At 40.2% G+C, this 19,588-nt stretch overlaps 1 protein-coding gene across 1 annotated transcript in view; it reads left to right on the plus strand.

Moving 5' to 3' along the window:
* TENM2 (teneurin transmembrane protein 2) overlaps positions 1 to 19,588 on the plus strand; it is a 489,523-nt gene that overhangs the window by 344,383 nt on the left and 125,552 nt on the right. The window contains 2 exon segments of the mRNA XM_029960226.1: positions 19,151 to 19,195; positions 19,198 to 19,272. Coding sequence (XP_029816086.1) covers positions 19,151 to 19,195; positions 19,198 to 19,272 — 120 coding nt within the window.

Consider the following 19,588-nt stretch of genomic DNA (forward strand, 5'->3'; position numbering starts at 1 on the left):
GTCCTTTGCAGTGCTTGTGTCAAGAAAACTTCTTAGCAATGACAAGTTCATATTAATCTTTTAGTAAAACAGCAGTTCCATGCTTTATTGTATAACTTTCTGCCCCCTCAGTCTGCAGTGCCTTGGGTACACCCGGGCAGTGCTGCTGGGGCTGCTGAGAACTGTTTAGATTTTTAGTTGCAGCATTTATCAGCATTTCTGATGAACCAAACAGGAGGATATTTAACAGGAGATGTTGCTGAAGTTGTGTTCTATGTGCCTGCTGCATTGATATTTACTCTGACTGAATGCTTGCACTCCTTCCCAGGTTTATTTTATGGGGTTTGGTTATGGTGTTTCTGGGGTGGCAGGAGCCAGGGTGAGAAGGGAAGATCCAGCTCTCCTGAACTGCTCTCACAGTACCGAGCTCAGGGTTAAAAGCTTGGATTTAAACTCTAAATCATGCAGAAGCTGATGGAAAGGTACTGAGGGAGCAATCTTGAGTTATAAACTGCAGGGTTTAACTCCAGATTTCTTACTTAGGTTTCATTATCTCTTGGACACTGCCCCGGTGGCTCTTCACCCTGTCACACAGCTGGCAGTGGCTGTGCCTTCCTGGGCAGAGCTAAGCTGCTGCTTGGCTCTTACATGGGAAACCTGCAGGTTGCTTTAGTGTAGACCAGTTTTCAGTGGGAATAGTAAGGATTTATTGTCATCTGTCTAAAGATGGAGCTGAGGCTGCTGCAGAGCAGCTCCTGTGGTTTTCATGCAATCCCACTGCATTTCTCCATGAGGAATTGTTTCCTTTCCCTGTCCTGCCATGTAGGTGTTGAACTCCAATTAGTCTGCACTGTTCTTGACTCACTCATCATAGAATCATCAAGGCTGGAAAAGACCTCTAAAAGTCCTTGAGTCCAACCACTATCCAGCACTGCCACATCACCACTAAACCCCTTTGGGGGCTGTTACTGAAATCAGGGAAACCATAAAAAAACCACATGACAAGTGGCCATGGAACACTTAGGCTATTGAGGAATACTTTTATTTTGATATCTCCTCTAATGAAACCTTAATATCCCTGCCATTGAATTTACATGACAGATCTAGCAAATAGCCTAGAAAATGATACCATTAATTAAGAAATTCCTTAAGGACTGGGTGCAGATACAGGAAAATGTGCATTATGGCACCATTCAGGAAAATTTATTCTTACAATTACGGCCATCAATGCTGGCACACCTATTCTTAAAAGTAAAATCTGCATTTGTAGGTAAGACTGGAGGCTTGTTTCCAGCATTCTGATACTGTAAGGTTTGCTGAGTTGCTCAGATACAGGCAGAAAGGTAAGCATATTTAATACATCTTGTTGAATAAATTTTATAAAATATTACTGTGATCTGTGGTTCACTAGGTTATATCTGAGGCTTTTCTGAAGTGGAATTGTCATGAAAAATAGTATGGACTTGATTCATGATTGCATTATTCCTCTTCCACACTGATATAGCTACATTGAAAATAATTGGCTTAGACCAATGGGGCATGAAAAAGATTCAGGGATGGATTTGGCTCTGTTTCTTGAAATGAAATATGTGCCATTTTCTGTTCAGCATTTGCTGTACCTTAAGAAAAATCATAAGGCAAATTGCATCAAATCACACTATTAAAAGAAACATTTTCTTGTTCTGTGCAGTAGAACTGATGTGAAACATTTATGTGTTCAGAATTTTTTCAAAAGCACACTTTTTATCCTTGCCCTGTATTTAAAAATTGATAACCAAGGGGAAAAGCTGTTGAGTTATAAAAACAGGGGGTTTTTTCTTGTAATTGTGTCATCTTCTGCTAAAACATAATTGAACTCAAGGTTTGCATTTGCAAATGACCTTGACTAAAGTTTTGCAATTCAAAGAATTCATTTAATGACTTAAACTGTCTAGACTGCCAGAATCATTTTATGGGGCAAAACCTATGAAGCTCCTAGTGAGGACCCTCTATTTGACAAAGTCAGCAGGTGACTTTCTGCTTCTTATGGGATGATTTTAGACTCTGTTTACAGAGAAAATCAGTATGAGGCAGCAGTTCAGAGTGAGGCTGAATGATCTTAGGAGTCTTGTTCTTGCCTATGGCTTGAAGAACCAGCTTGTAAACCCTCTGGAGGTACCTGGCTCACCAGCCTCCTGGAACCAGTAGCCCTTTATTGGCCCCAGCTTTGGGAATAGTTTTCACTCCGTTGCTTTCTGCATATGGAGCCTGGTTTATGTGATGAGGATGACATTGCTGGGTTGTGCATGCTGCATCTTCTGAGCACTGAAATAGTTCCTACAAGGATAAAGATGGCTGTAGCCTGTGCTTGGTGCATGTAATTCCCTGGCTCACACTCCTGTGCTGTCTTGGTTATGGAAAGAATAAATAATGTATTTCTGCCTGTCAGTCCCCTTTGCTCCCTCCTCTCTTCTTCCTCCCTGAAGGGAGACTGCAGGCTTAGGTTTTCTCCTTGACTCAAGTTTTTAAACTTTATTGGGTATTTCTGAGTGCAAAAGGAGAGAAAAGGACGGGAGAATGATTATATACCTTTAAGTGCCTGAAGATGAAAATCCTCAGTCTTAATTTCTCACCTTTAAGCCAATATCCATTTACTTCTTAAATTAATACTTTCCCAGAAGCATTAGTGAAAAAAAAAAGCAGCAACCTGTGTGAATGTCCCCTTGTAAACCTTGGGTCTTATCCCAGTGGTGCTTACTCATATGTGTGTCATGTGCTGACTGGGAGAGTTCACTGCACATTTGAAGTACAGTCACGAGTTTATGAAATATATGTTGTTCTTTCTAGAAAGTTCTTTATAGTTTATTCTTTAGGGATCTTCTAAAAGGCATAAATCATTGCCTTATGATTGCTATTCAGAGTAAGCTGCCTGGCTGTATCTCTCAGTACCCTTCCCCAGATTCCCCTTTTTTGTCTTTAGCTCCCTCACCAAGCTGTATCTTCCTCTGAGTATACTCAGGTAGGAAGACAGAATAAAGAGAAAATGATAAAAATAATTTCTCTCTTTCAGAATACTGCTCCCCAAGTAGTGTAGTTACCTGTACAAATAATATGGGTGCTGTTAAAACCCACAGACAGGAGCAGTAGGTAGTGGTTATGTGCTATATCATTGCTCCAGACGGGGTTGTCTCTACAGACACAGGGCAATGAAACAACAGAAACTGGAATGCAGCTCTGACTCCCTGTTCCATGAGAAGTGGGGAGCTCTGGCTCCTGGTTTCATAGCCAGATAGGTCAGTCCCAGTAGTTTTTAAGCTTGTACCTGTCAATCAGGCAGATTCTAAATGGACCATGGGTTTGGACAGCAGCTAGATAGGGAATATAATCCTTTGCCTTTGCTTGCTGGAAGAAGAATTGGATAGCATTAAGAGACCTCAGCCTGCTAGATGTTTGTTTCTGAGTTTCTTAATACACCCTCTTGTTAAGAGTATATGTTCATCAAAGTCTGCTCTTTATCTCCACTCATAGAGATGCTTGAAAATAGATGAAACACAGATCAAATAAATGTTTTCATTTTAACCTGAAAAAAAAATATACATGATTTAAAAAATAATTAAAATGGAGCTTCCCATTATTCCCAGTGCTATTGTGAGAATTGGGCCGAAAGCCACACAGTTCCTTCCTTGCCAAAATGGGGCATAACCAAGTTTGTTTAGCAGGCTTTTCGTGAGAGTCAGTCCTTACACTGAAAGCTCCTATCCTGTCACCTGTTTTTAAATGCTTCAAATGTAGGAAGCCTGCTGCAGGTGGTATCAGTAGTTTTACTGATCTGAGGCCTTGGGCAAATTCATTTGAATTGCTTTGAAGCTGCATATTCAAAATTCAATAAAATAAGAGGGTCTGATGGTGCAGCTGCAGTATATCCCCTCCAGCTGGGTGAGCTGAGATGTTTCAAGGCCCTGGACTAGCAAAGCCTGGGTGTGATGTACAGATTATACAGATAGCTGCCAGGGAAGAGGTTTTGGCAGGCTAGGTGCAGCAATACCCCCTGCCAGCAGACTTGGGAGTGAGTAACAGTGGCTCTCATGCTATGTGGCATCTTTTGCTGGCTTTCCTAGACAGAAATTTGTTGGTGCAATAGTGGCAGCAGGCCAGTGGGAGGGGATTGCCTCGAGGGTAAAGGGATGGAATGTAGGGAAAACAATAAACCTAAAAAGCTCCAGTTCTTTAGAAAGCGATTGGCCATCCTGAATGCCTTGGTGTGGCTCCAAACTGAACCGTGCTGTGGGCGGGTTTCGTTAAATTGCATTCAGAAATCATATTTGCCCTTGGGCAAATACCCTTGCTTTTATGCATACCAGGCAAGTCACGTGCACCAAAATGGAATTCACATGGTGCTTTAGTCAAAAAACTAATGTCAGTCATCATACCTTTTATGCATATCCAATCCCTTGGTTCTTTATGCCCATTTAAATATGCAGAAGTGCTTTTTATTATTACCTTGCCTGTAAAGCACCGAGATAGATATATAGGCCATGTAATTTATTGCAGTATAGGCTCTTCTCTGCATATGTATTCAGCACTTACAAATACAAATTAAAATCATAGGCATAAAATATTTTGGTTGTTGGGTTCTGATTTTCTCGGATTTCTGCTGTTAAACAGTGGAATTAATTCCTTTTATGCACTGTGCATCCACACTTTCCAAATAACTCCTTCAGTAGCAGTACATGGCTTATCTTTGTAGCATTGTAGTGCTGGTATCCGTGTGAGCAGCACAGTTGTGGCCCAACCAGCACAGTGCCTAAAGGTGAGATAATCAGAGAATACATGTGGGGCCGTTATTTGAGCACCGTATCGTTGGACTGCACAGTGTGTCCCTCGTTACTGAAAGGGCTACCATGAAATTTAATTTAGGATTTTACAGGCACGTTTTGAATTGGAAATCTCTGTAATAACTTTCCCTTTGCTCAGCCTTTTAACTGTGAAATTCAGTTGGGGAGTTTTGAAGCAGCAGGTAGTGTCGCAGCACTCTGGAGGGATTTTGCCAGGATTCAGCTAAAGTGCTTGCAAGTGTCATTTCCATATTTAACTAATTTCAGTTTTTAATTAGCTCCATGTGAAAAATGAGAGTTCACGCTGAGCTAAGCTGTCAGCATAGAGTCTTGTTTCCTTTCTAGCCTCTCAGGACAATTATTGCAGCATCCCCTGGTTTTTTCAATGAGAGTGCTTAGCCACTGCACGGCTCCGTCCCTCCCATTGTTCCCTGCCAGGAGCAGGGGAGTGTGTTGTGTCTAGCTTGCTAAAATGGAGAAGATAAGTTCTGAAAATATTTCAAATACAAAATTGGTTCAGTAAAGGTTCAAAGAACTTCACAGGTCTGGCTCAGAAACATCCAGCAGAATGGAATGAGCTCCCTGCTCAGACCTCCCTGGCACTGCAGTCGGTGACATTGTTCCGAGCAGTGTCTGAGCATTTCAGCTTCATTACTTACTGCATTGGCCAATATTGTGTTTCAGAAAGCACAGTGTGAAAACAGGTTTTTCATGGGGCTTTCTGCAGCCAGAGTGGTTACAATGCAGTGCTTCAGAGACTGTTCATCCCGAAGGCCTGTGGTCCTCTATGAAAAAAAGAACCGCTTTTGTATAAAATTCTGTCGCACAGTATAGGGATGGAAATTTGTTAATCCTGCATCTCAGCTGACAATTTACCTCTAGGGACCTGAATGCAAAAGTTAAAATAGTTTTCAAGAATGAAGTGAGAGCTGCAGTTCATGTGAACTCTGCAAAGCCATGGGATGTGAACAGGTTTCTGAAACAGTTTTATGAACTCATAGCAATCCTGAGTTACATTTGCGTGACAGTCATATAATACCATTGTTATTTTTGAAAGAATGCAGTCATTAAATTGTCAATAGTACATTTCAATGGAAAAATTGGTGAAATAACTCTGTAGGTGTTATCTCAGGGTTGGTTTGGGGGTTTTGAGGTTTTTTTAAAACCTGTCCTAGAAGGTGAGATCTGTAAAGATGTATGAATAGGTTTGGTAGTGCCTTCATTTTCATTTCAGTTCATATACTAGCAAAAAAGAGGTGGTGTATGGTTTATTTCTCACTAATTAGTAAGGACAGCCACTTCCAGTAGACAGAAGCAGATTTCCTCTATTAGACCATAAAATCAAATGCATCTTTTTCAAATCAAGATGGATGGGGGAAAAAATCTCAGCTGTGGGACTTTCTGGGTTCTTAATGTTTGTAATGTTGTGAAAGAAGAAGGTAAATACATTGCAGAAACTTGTCAGATACAGTGACACTGAGGAGTTACTAGTCATTTTTCTTTTACGTTATTGAAGAGCTGCTTTGATACCTGCTACCAAGATGAAGCAAATTCTTGATAGGAGGGGAAAAAAAAAAGGAAAATAAATTTCATAGTGAAAAGTGAGGCTGAAATGCTAGATAGATTTTCAATATAGTTTAGGGTTTGGGGTTTCTTTAAAATATAGTATTTACTGTTTCATCCATCAGAGGAAAAAGATATATAACCCTGGTTTGGTTGTCAGCCAGCTGGATGTAACAGACATGAAGAAGTAGAACTTGAGCTTTAGCTGTGAAGTACTAATGTGTATTTCTAGCTACCATATATTTTATTTTGCCCCTTGTAGTGTGAGTTGTCTTCTCTTTGAAGGATAATTCGCAATTGTTTTATTGGTATTACTAAATAAAGTTGTTACATATATTAAAATTTATTGTATTAATCATTTAACACAACTCAGTTATGCCTTACAAAGTGTATGTAATTGAAGGCAAAGGTTTTTGAGGGTATGTAATCTAGCTCATATTTTATTCTGTGATTCATTAATTAGTTGTATACAGTGATGTCTATGCTAATGCATTATAGCTCGTGTCCAATTCACCCTTCAGGTTAAACTGTTGACTTTGCAGGGTGGAGTTTTTTCTGGGTTGCATTGCTGTTGCTTGTAAAAACCAGTATTTTTTTCAACCTTTGTTATGATATTCACAGTCTCAAATACTTAAAATAAATAGAGTTGTTCTGAAATGAAGCTCTCTCCACTGAAGTGACAGTTTTGACCTTGATGACAATGGGCCTTGATTTTAAAGCTCTAAGCTGACTGATGATGAGCATTCTGCATTGCTGACCTCAGGCAGTGGAGTTGGCTGCTGCATCATTTTGTATGCAAGGAAAGCTTCATTAGAGTGATCAGGTATCAGATGCTCTGTACATTAGGCTGGAGTCATTTTTCTGTTGTGGGCAGTAGCTCCATCTGTAACAGTGATTTCTGCAATCTCTGCAGAGATTTTTTTTTTTTTTTTATGTCAAGAAGATCAAATTGAGTTAGTCTTAAAACCCCATGTTATTAAAAGCAATTTGAGATATAATACATAAAGAAAATTAATACAAATATTAATATTTCATTAAGTGTATCTTATGATGATGTTCCTTAGATTAATTGTGATGTAGGTATCCAAATTAAATAAAAATGTCTTCCATTATTCATGTTGCACAGTGGTTGAAGTGGACTTACATAAACTGGTGGGCTGTCATGACGTTTCTTGGGACTTCAGGTGCATATGTAAGCTTTTATTCCTTCCTATACTGGCTGATGAAATAGTATAACAGGATGTTTTGGTGATACAACTGATAACCATACATGAACACACACACACAGAAATCCCTTGTAAAATGTAAAATTGCTGCAGTCTGAAAACTTGCAACTCTGCCACTTCGAAATAAAGCAGTGATCTGAAATTAAAATCCTGGCACCATGAAACCCTTCACTGACTTCTCCTGTACTCCCATACTGGTGTGATCACAAGGAAATCCTGTCCTTGCCTCCAGCTTGCACTTCCTTACCTACTCTAGAATTGTGGATGGGAAGATGAGAAGGCACGGGTGCAGGAGGGCAAGATTTCCGTCTCTGAAAACTATAAAATTTTTGCTATAAGTATTGTTTTTCCTGTGAAGGCAATATAAGCAAACTTCAGACCTGGAAATCTGCCAAGAATAAGACAGATATAAGACTGGAAATAGTTCTAGTAAACTCATTATGGGACATGATTAACAGAAATCATGAAAGGACAATGGAAAAAAAAATTCTCAAAAATGTAGCTGAAGTCCACTTTGATAACTGTTTATTTTTAAAAAAACTGCCATTAAAAAACAATCCCCACAAAAGAATATGAGTTACATGGCTGTAACTGACTGGTTATATAAGATATTTATCAAATAAAATCTTTATATTTGATTTTCATATGTGTCTATTCTGGCTCAGTAGGAAATCTAAATCACAATACATTAATAATGGCAGCTTTTCAAGGCTTACAGAAAGTCTAAATCTGCTTAGATGCTAAATACAATCTGTACCTTTATGTCAGTATCAAGATATGATTTAGGTTAAGGTTATATATACCTTTTGAAGCATATTGTGAAAGAAGTATAAACAGTTTATAGTGTTGAAAATGAATGAGAAGCTTTGGGAGAAGAAATCATCTTTACTTTTCATCTTTGGATTTATTTCCTCTTTGTAATGAACTTTTAACTCCAATAATTACTTTGTGTAGAGAGTAAAACCTTAAACTTTATCATTCATGCAGTGTTTTAAATTGTGATTTTTATCAGGTGATTAAATTAATTCCGTATCATTTCTGTTAGAGGAAGAATATACCCTGTGATTAGAAATTACACCTTTTTTTATTGTGGACAGAAATGTGGCCATTCATAATCGTGCAGTTTCACTTCATTTAGTGTATGCAAGGGAGTAATAAAGGTAAAAACTATTTTCTTATCAGTGTGGCTAACAATCAGAGGCTGAGTCAAGGTCTTGAATGCTTTGGAACAGTGAGATTATGAAAATCTTGTTCAACATGTTTGTAGAGATTAGGGCAGTTGCAGTTTCAGAAGATGAACGTAGTCGAATAAATGTTTGACATGATATCCCTGAGGTTTATGATCAGTATTAAAAGTAAAGCAGTTATTCTAATCCTTGTAAATTCAGGCCTCAGTGATTTGCAAGAGCACATCTGTGTCTATATTCCTTGAAACACCAGTTTCGAGTCTCATCTAGGTTCATCCTCCCCTTGGAAACAGAACAAAGATGAGCTGGCTACTTTGTTCATGATAATGGTGTCTTTTAGGTGTGAAATTAAAATTGGATTCAATTTGCTTTGTACTAACATTGAATGCTCACAATTGCTCAGGAAAAAAAAATTTAAAAAAAAGGTTTTCCATTGTTTTTGAGTTAAGAGCATCCCTTTCTGCTCTTCTAAGCTCGTTTTGAAAGTGGCAGTGTTTTGGCAAGGCTGGTAAAGTGGATATTGTATAACATGATTAGAGACCTTCCAGGCTGAAAGATGCTGCATTGGGTAAATAAAAATATATACACTTTTCTTATTAGTTCCAGCCATCCAGTTCAGATGCAAGACCAAAAAGATTGGAGCCTTGACTCTTGAAATTGCCATAAGAAGTGAGTTCACATTGCACAGTCTCAGGAGCTGATTAATCGTGTGCCAGCTCTCTACGCTCTGTACAATCTAAGGCCTGTCATGAGAATAAATGAATAGTGCACTGTATTCTGCCTCTCTTTTAAGGTCTTTGTCGTGAGATTCCAGATTCTGAAGGCAGCATGCAATCCTGTTACCCTTCTTGTGACAAAAAGATTGCTCAAAGTGGCACAAAATCAAAACATTTCAGTAAAGAGGACTGAAACGGGAAAAAGTTGAAGTCTAATCCAGGGATTTTTTTTTCTAGCCCATCAGAGCAGTGACTGAGGAACCAACACCCACCCAAGGTACAACTCATGTTCCTGCAGGCTGGAGCTCTGCTGCCTGTTGTTTTCCTGGGAATTGGGAGTTAGGTCTTCACATCCTCCAGTTCCTCCCACCCCCAAAGCAGCTGCAAGTGTGTGTAAGCTTTTCAAGTATTTTTGGAAGTAGAGAAACTGAAGATGGAAATAGAGGAATGAACTTTCAAAGCATTGCATGGCAGATAAGCACACAAATCACATTACTACTAATGGGATTTGTGGGTATATCTTTCATGCTGTGCTCTGAAAATCCATTCCATTCAGTTTGTTGACGTGCACAGGGAAAAGAAATCAGTCAGCTTGGAGGAAGGGGGTGATCAATTTAAAAAAATTTACCTTTTTTGGGTCCCCCTATTTCTTCTGTGTGTGAACACAATGACAATGAAGCCTCTTATAGTCCTCCTTCCATCTCCTTTTTCCTCTTTAATAACATTGATTCAAAAGAAAGCAATTAATTCCTAGCAGAAGTTTTGCTGCTGCTGACAACAATGCCCTCGTTCGTAGATCCTTTGTGGTATTTCTATAAAACACTTCCTGGGCTTGATGCTTTAAAGCAGAAGCCTTGTTCTAAACAGTTTATTGTCTGAAAGAGTTTACATGCTGAGGGTGAAATTATGCCTAAGGATTTCTTTCTTATGTTGAAGATTGTGTGAAGTCAACTTTCCTTTCCATTGTGTTTCCAAAAAGGCACGATGTGTCCTGTGTTTCCTTGGTGAGTGGAAGGAGCAGGACTGACATTTGTACCTTGGAGAGGGGCACTGTGCTCAGCCCCCTTCCCCAGCAAACACTCTCCAAAGCTGAGGGTCTGCCTCTGATTCCCTCAACTAACATCCCTGAAAGCGAGGTGCTGAAATTCCAGTTTACTGTGTCTGTGGTTATAGGAACTCTCTGGATGAGAAAACCCAGAGCTGGATTCTCTGCAGCAGCAAGGAGGCCAGAAGGAATGGCAGCCTGAGGTTTCTTATGTTCATTGTTTTATAACCTTACTGGATAATCAGTCCTCATGGCTTGCCTCTTGTACCAGGAAATACACTGTCATTCCTTTGGAAAGTTACAAAATGTTGTTGTTGTTATTTTAAGTATGAAACTGTTGCAGAGCTCAGGCAGAATTAACAAGAACATGAACTTGTGGCTGGGTAACATGCAGAAGCTTGTATGTGGGTAACAATATAAGCTTAATTCAATTGATGGAAAAGGGGAGAAAAACATGCTTTAAGATATAAAAATGCACAACAGTGCCATTATGGTTAATGGAATTCTCCATTTTCAGCATTGTAAACTAAAAAAAGTGACTCTCAGAAGTGAGAGGTCTTGTTCAGTGTTATGGCTAGGATAAATCAGACAGCAAAATGCTTCTTTTTTTGTGGTCTCTAGCTGTAATACAGGCAGGCCTATTGTTTTATTGAAAATAGTGTGATCTGTTAATTCCTGAAGTTGTGTATTTTGATAATGCTTTAAATAGAGTTCCCAAATGAACTTTTAATTTAAATTTATTGAGAAAACATAGTGCACAGCAAATAGCACAGTGATGATTAAGATGAATTGCTGAGAATGAATGACCTTGAAAGTAAGCCATCTATTTGTTGTTGAGCTTCAATGGTCACAGTCAATGAGCAGGACTTTTTGCATACATTTCACAACAGAAGTATTAAATTTAGATCAAGTGATCTATTTTTGAAATGCTGCTTTAACCTTGCCTGCTAACAGTTGAATGCTCACAAGTAGAGGAAGCAATATAATCAGGAATACATCCAAATGTTTTATATGAGGTCTGTAGGATTCTTGGTCATTAAAACAGGAGTTCATAAATACCCTAAATATTGGTAGTCCAGAGAATTTATTTTTTTTCTGGCTGATCTTTAATCTCTAGTATCAACTCTGTAAAAGTTAAATCCTTATCTGCTGTGTCCTTGAGTTCTCCAACAAGATATTTTGCAAATGCATCCCTTGTAATTATAACTGACTCTGCTGTGCTGTTATTTAAAGAGAGTATTTACTATTGTGCTGATGAACAGCTACACTGGGTTGAGAAACCTGCACAAACATTGTGGCATGACAGCAGTCGCCATTTATGTACTACATTCTCAGCCTAAAAAACATGCAGCTTCTAGGAAATGCTTTATGGCATAAAAATTCAAGGGTTTGCCTGTGCTGTGTCATAGTAAACATTCCCTAGTTTGTCTGGGCTGGTGGATAGGTAGGGATGTGCTGTGGTACAATGTAGGGGATGAGCTTGTATCAAACACTTCAAGAAGCACTGGGACTAGTGGATGCACCAAGGGGTGTTGTATATGTGTAGGAACAGCTGTGTTGGGCTGGATTTGTCAAGTTTAATTTAATTTGGCTCCAACATCCAAAAATGGTTATCCTGTAAGAACAGGCAAAGCATGTATGTACTTTTCCCTACTGATCTTCCAACCTCTGGTCCTTCTAGGTCTTTTCTGAAATGAGGAGTGGTGGCACGACAATATTCCTTGTTTTGTTCACCATTTCCATGATTCATGACTTGACTTGAAATTTTCAGGGAGCTTTATCATCTAGCCCAGGACTTCTCTTCTATTTGATAACAGTCAGCTCAGAGGTCATTATTTTATATGTGGAGTTAGGATTACTCCTCTCCAGTGTGTGCTATTTTATTTTAACTGGGTTTAAAATTCATCTGCCATTTTCTGGCTCAGTGGCTCGGTTGTGTTATGTCCTTGTGCAGTTCTCTGTCAGGCCTCTTCTTGAATAATGCAGACTGTGCCCCCTCCCTGCACAGCCTGTTTTCCATTTGGAATTTCTATTGTATCATATATGATAGGTTTGGATTTTTCAAACAGCACTTGAGATATTCCTGTAGATAATATATCAAAAGTGGCAGAGGTCCACCCAGCAAGCCATGTGGCTTTTGTTTTAGAAAAAGGCGTGGGAATGTGATGAATTTTTCTCTTGGATACCCTCAGGAGGACTCTGACATCCTTGTCACAGTCACACTAGGTGTTCAAGGAAAAACAGAAAGTTCTGGCAGTTAGTCCTGAATTTGAGGAGAGATGTCATTATTTTGCTAGCAAGGAAAGGTGCTACTTGTTCACATTGTTTATTTTAAGACTGCTTCTTTTAAGTAACAAGACTCATATTCTTTGGTAATGATCTTTCAAGCACTTTATTATATGTTAAACTGGAGGATTGAAGGCTATGGGTCCTGGAGACACTATCCCTTTCTGACAGTAACATAAAATGAAAGGGCTTCAGTATAACTGTGAGTTCAGGTGTTTGGATGCAGTGGCTTTCTTTGAGACACCTGCCTCAGTTGTTGTCAGTGTCATACCCCATTCCAGCTGCATCCTGACAGTGCTTGTGTGGCTCCTGCTGCAGACGTGGCTGAAGGCTGGCCTGCAGAATTATGAAGCAGAGAATGGTGTCAGCCTCTGTAAATCATCCACGATTTACTGAAATCTTTGTCAGGCACAGTTGTTGCCAAGACCAAATTCTGTGGGAGAGGCCTTTTGCTGATTGTCCCCAATGGTGAGATACCTTGCACTTAAGTAACACTTGCAAACCTGCCCATCCAACAAAATCTCACTGTCCTCTGTGTTCAGCTTCTGTTAATTGTAAGACACGTTAGCAAAATATGGCAAAAATCTCAGCTGAGATTTAGTTCAGTAAATTTTGATTGTATGTGTGTGTTTGTCAACTGCCCTGTAACCTATTCGTGTGTGAGAGGCTTCTGACTTCCCTTGTTCCAGCCACCCAAGGGTCTGTGCTCCTCAGCAGAGACCCAAAAGCACTAGTTAGGATCAAGTGGAGTGTTTTCAGGCACCGTGCAAGTTTTTCCCATGCAGTTCCTCAGCTGCTGTTTTCTGACTTTGAGACCCCTGCTATTCCTGTCTCGGGCATCTCTTGAGGAGAGGTTGTCAGCTGTGATGGATTGTGCATTCATTCTGTAATGGGGGCAAGGAAGCCCTGGGGAATAGGCCCAGTGCACTCGTTTCGCTTGTGGCTTGGGTTGAACTTGAACCTATTTCTCCAGAGGAATAACAGAAGAACTTTAAATTATTATGTTTCTAGTCTTTTAAGTAACTGTTATTTTATGAATAATAATTGAGATCAGTAAGATCAATTTCTGGTGTTCCTGGAGTTCTACTGCATGATCAAGAAGCAATAACTAGTGAAGAACCATGAGTCTCAGCTGAGTAACATTTAATACTAAGTAAGAGTGCAATAATGTTTAATTATTTTTTAATTTTTTGGGGGGATACATTTATTCTTTTCAAGTTATCTGGGTTACTCATGTATATGCACCCACAGGTATAAAGCACTAAACCTCTTTTGCTTCATTCAAATATTGTGGTGCATTAAAACAATGTTCAGACCATGTGAAATAAAAAACAGGTGTGCAGATAGGTCTTTGAATATATATGCTATGAAATTAAATTATGCTAAGATTTATTAGGTACCTTTTGTTTTGTCATGTCTGTGATTCATTAGGCCTGACTTGGAAATTACATTGATGTCGCTCAAGAATAAGTGTACTGGAATAGCCAGAGTTACATCCTTGTTCACCTCATGAGTGGATGAAAAGGAAACTTGAGCATTTCTGTTGCTATAATACAATGGTCTATGTGCAGAAATGTGCTTTAAGGGTTTATTTACTCATGTTTTTCATTATATAATAGAGTGATTTTCATATGAAAAGAGGTTGGCCTACTACAGACAAACATGATATCACTATATCCTGACAAAGTGAAATCATAGTTTGATGAGTTCATTTTGAATGACAATAATTTAGGGTTTACTAAGCATGACAACTTGGAAAATTAAAATATGGAAATATTCTGAATCCTGTTTACTTTTACAGCCTTTCCATCTTTTTGAGTTGCTTAGGGAATTTTCTCACAAGCAAGCAGTGCTTATTTTCCAGACCCTAACTGGGAAGGTGCAGTAGGAATTGAGGAAAATGATGGATCATTAATCTGCATATTTCTCACTTTAAGAAGGAATACCATGGAGTAAAGGGATAAGTGAAAAACCTCATTCTGCACTGCCTATTGGCAGACACTGAGTTGTGCCACAGGGAGATCTGTAGCACACAAAGACACCAGAGGTCTCTCACTTTAAAAAATACAAGGTCAAGAGTGACAGGAGCACAAAGATAAGACAAAGAGCTTCCAGAACTTGGAAACCATTGTCCATTAGACTGAACTCTGAATGGAGTGGGTTTATGGCCAGAAGGAGAGAGGACTAATCAAAGAGGAATGTGGGGACACTACTGAGTCTTAGAGAACGTTCAAGAAAATTTTGCATGTAAGTTTTTTCATTTTTCTGTGGATTTTTTTTTTACCTTTTGGGACTTCTTAAAATAAGATATGATTCATTCTGGCAACCTCTATCTTATGTAAGTCTTAGGCTGATCCTTGACAGCTCTACCACCTGGAGTGATGAACCAGTTCTCTGCCTTTGTTCTTAATGGGCAATGTAGGTTTCCCTTCCAGGTGCTTTCTCTCTCTGTACATGTGTGTGTTGCTAGGTTGGGAGTGAGAGGTTATTATTTTTTACCTAAATCTCAAAGGTTTTACTTCAAAATTTATTGTTTCTGAATTCTTGTGGTTTAGAGAATATAAATACACAATTCACTATTCTGAGTTAGTAGATGTTAGTGTTAAATGGACCAGATAAATTCTGTCAAGCTCAGTGTTTGAAAATCAGGTATCAGAGACAAGAACTTAGCAAATATGCTTAAATGTTGAGAGGATAAAAAGCAAACATGTAAAAATAACTCCTACAAAACATACATAAGTGCTCTGTAAAATGTAATTTATGAATACACCATGCAGATAAAATGGCAATTCTTTGTGTTTTAAATCTTCAGGGATGTGTTTGTTTCCAAAGGTTTATCTATAAACCAAATGTGGACCTCTGGAAACATGTTTGAGTAAGCTGGCTAGTTTGGAAAATATTTTGATGATTAGCTTTGGTTGTGGCTGAGTATCACAACTGAGCTGTCTGGTGAACATCCTTTGGAGATAATGTGGCCAGTACTGTAATATCAGAAGAAAATGTGTTGTTGGGAGGGCAAAGCCTAAAGATTATTTAGTTGTAGGTTCAGAATAGAAAAGAAAAATAGAAAAAAAAAAGAAACAGCCACAAATTCACTAGCCCAAATTTCTCCTCTGACACACACACATTCGACATCTGAATGGATCCCTGTATTTCTAATTAAATGGGCTTCAACTTATTCCTTTGCTGGAGGCATTTTTGTTTGATTAACAGAACAAAAGGTTAATCATATAAATTTGCCATCTCATAGCGTTGTGAAGCAGGAGAGAATGGGTTTCTCCTCGTTCTCCCTGCTCGGCTGCCAGTCAGCTTTGCTGGCTGCGGTGCAAACAGGGAGCTTTCCCCTCAGGCCCCCGTGACACACTTTGCTCGACTTATTCTTGGTAGAAGGTGAACGTTCCTCGTGTCTGTGACTCGAGCTGTCTTAGTGGAAGTTTGTAGCTCACCTAATGGATGTGTGAGCTGGGCAGGACATTCTCGGGCTCTGTGAGGGATAGAGCAGACCTGCAAATCCCTGCCCCGTTAGGAAGGAGCTCTAATTGCTCCTCCACCTAACGTGCATCTATGATTAAAACACAGAGCAGTGAAGTTATTAATGAAACCATGGTGTGCTTGGAAGCAGATGGATCATGGGGTTTTTTTAATACCATGTTAATAAGATCTCTTGTAATTCCTTGTCTGAATTTACCTGGTAATTATAAGGTAGCAACTATAATTCTCTTGGACAGACTATTAGTTATGATTTCCTTATCTCTCCTTTGTAAGGACTGGTGCACACTAGAAGCAGCAGGATTTCATCTCTGCAAGTGACCTACATTTATGCTTGCAATGAAATAAAAAAAAATTGCAACTTTGAATAGATACACTGAGAATATAAACCACAAAAGTCTGATTCTCCTCTGTGACTTGTTTTCATTTTGGGGCTTTGAAATTCACTTAATCTTTATGCACTCTTGGCTTTCGGGGCTGGTCCAGCTGAACCTGCTGCCTGTGCATGGTGTGGGAATTGCTGACAGCACAAACATGCCCCGAGCTGCTCCTCTGCCTCCATCCCCAGCCCTGTCACAGCCCCAGCACAGATGTCTCTGCTCCGTGGGCACAGCCTGTGTGAGCTGCGACTTGGTGGTGTTTGAGCTTTGTGAGGGATTTTTCCATTTCCTTTGCAGTACTGAAAAGGAAAATTATTTTTTTGAGATAAGATTAAAAAAGCCTTTTAAAATGGTTGTTTTGGCAAAACAGAAAAAAAAAAGTTGTAACCAAATAAAACATTTGTATATTTTCAAGGAATTCTTAAGCATTCCCTAGAAGTAAATTTTGAGCAGTTTCTCAGCAAAACATCCTTTTCGGGTTCATGCCTGGTATTTTTTAACATACCAGAAGCTTTAGTGTTTTGGTTTTTTCCATAATAGAAAAAAATGGTAAATTCGGCATCAATGTGAAATCTGACAAATGCCCTGTTCACACAAAATGTCTCTTGATTTTATTCACTGTTCTGTCTGCTTAGTCCATAGATATGTCCAGGGGAAGATGGTGTTAGGAAAGCTGCCTTGCTCCCCAGCTGCTTTTGTCAGAAAGGTTAAACTCTGCATAGATTGTGTGCTGAGAGCTTCTCAGGAGCTGGGAATAGATGGATTCTGGGGATGGGAGATGTTTTGCTTTGTTTTCTTTGGGTTTAGGAGTACTTATGTGAATAGATCACATATAAATGGATTCCCTGTATTCAGAGATTATCTGAGTGATGGCTCAAGCACTGTAAATGGCAGTTCCTGTGAGAAGTCTTTTGCCTTTCCTATCCCTCCTATTCAGTCTCTGAACACTTAGCAGGTGGCCACTGCTGGGCTATTTGTGACCACACCAGCTCTGCTACATTTGCTTGGAATTGGATGCAAAATATCTGCTAATGTGGTGTGGATCTGACACTGCAGAGGTGAACAATTCTAAGGGTGCCCATAATTATATTTATTTTCTGCCCCTAAATTGACAGTGAATCCTCTCAGACACTTCTTTACATAACTGGAAATGCTGTTCTCTGTGGTATATATGTTTGCACACAACCTGTGTAAGCAGGCAGAGTGCTGATGGTGGGCGTAAAAAAAGGGAATAAAAACAGCTCGGTGGCCTTTTCTCTCTGTCACCACTGCTCTGCGTTGTGAGAATGCCGTGGGGATAATATGATGAAAGTGTGGAGATGTTTGCAGGTAGCTTCTGTTGATACAAGGTGAAGATGCACATAAATCCACTGGCTGAACGATTCAAACCTGTCAAGTCTCATGCATTATGCACAGGACTTATTCAATTAGCCCTGCCACAGTGCCTGTAACTCATGCGCTTGCAGGGGGGTTGCCTTGGCCTTGCTCCCACTCCACAGTTTATGTTCCAGGTGCAGCTGCACAGCCTCTGCCATGGGCCACACAGTCCTGCCTCTGGCATGGGAATGGCTGGAGAGGCCACGAGCAGGTGCTGTGAGCAGCCAAACCTTCCCTGGGTGGGACCGTGCGTGGCCCAGGATTTTGAGGTCAAAGCATTGGCAAAGCCCTGGGTTTGTCAGAAAAGTCTAATCAGCACAATGAAGACAGAGGCTGTGCAATGGCTTCAAACTGAAAGAGAGTAGGTTTAGATTAGATATTAGGAAGAAATTCATCTCTGAGAGAGTGGTGAGGCCCTGGCACAGGTTGCCCAGAGAAGCTGTGGCTGCCCCATCCCTGGGAGTGTCCAAGACCAGGTTGGATGTGGCTCTGAGCAACCTGGTCTAGTGCATGGTGTCCCTGCCCATGGCAGGGGGTTGGAACAAGATGAACTTCGAGGTCCCATCCAACCCAAACCATTCTAGATTCTATTATTCTAATCTGTTGATTTGAATAAGTTGTACTAAACACAAAGTAATTGCATTACAATGTGATTAGTATACATAGGGCTAAAGCTGATTTTATAATCAGCGTATAAATTACCACCTATAATTTAAACTCAGAGCTGGTACTTGCAGCAGTGCTTTGTTTCCCAGGATGTGTCCCCCCACAACGTGTGAGTCGGAAAGTGGTGCCTGATGCCAGAGTCTGAACAGAATGCTTGTTGTGATCGCCTGGTTTGTAAAGCATTTTGCTTTTTGTGTTTCAGTAATTTAGCAGATCTGATAACTGCACAAAAAAACTAAGACAGATGTGTGTGAGTCACCAGGCGTGCTTGTTTGTTTGGGATTTTTTTTGTCGCTGTCGTTGCCCCTTTTTTTTTTTTTTTTTTTAATTTTTTTTGCATATTCTCATTCCTCTGAGCCGAGTCGCTTTTTTACGGTGTTCTGCACTGAGATGACCGCTGTCTCCCGCCCTTGTGTCCGCAGCGATGCATCTCCTGGGGCTGAACTGGCAGCTGCAGCCGGCCGAGGGACGACCTTCAACAACGGGCTGCGGCCGCCGCGCCCGCCCGGCGACGACGGCCCGGCGACGGCCCCTGCCGGCAGAGGTGGGTCCAGACCCGCGGGGTCCGCGCGAAATCTCCCTCAAAACAGCCTGGTTTTGTCATTCGGTTTGGCCCCTCGCTGCATCAGCGCGCAGAGTCATGTGATTTCTGGAGGCTGATCGCTGGGGAGGATGTGCCCGCCCGGATGATGCTGAAGAAGGGCTCAGTCGTTACAGTGGGCTTTTTGTGCTGTGTGGATGTCCTGCTTCCAGGTGTGGTTAGAGATCTCAAAGGGAGAGGAAGCTGAGGGAGCTGGGCTTGTTCAGCCTCGAGAAGAGGCAACTGAGAACTTATTAATTCTTATAAATATGTGAGGGGA

The sequence above is a fragment of the Manacus vitellinus genome, unplaced genomic scaffold (assembly GCF_001715985.3).
Source record: "Manacus vitellinus isolate BGI_N305 unplaced genomic scaffold, ASM171598v3 scaffold_25_pilon, whole genome shotgun sequence".
NCBI lineage: Eukaryota > Metazoa > Chordata > Aves > Passeriformes > Pipridae > Manacus > Manacus vitellinus.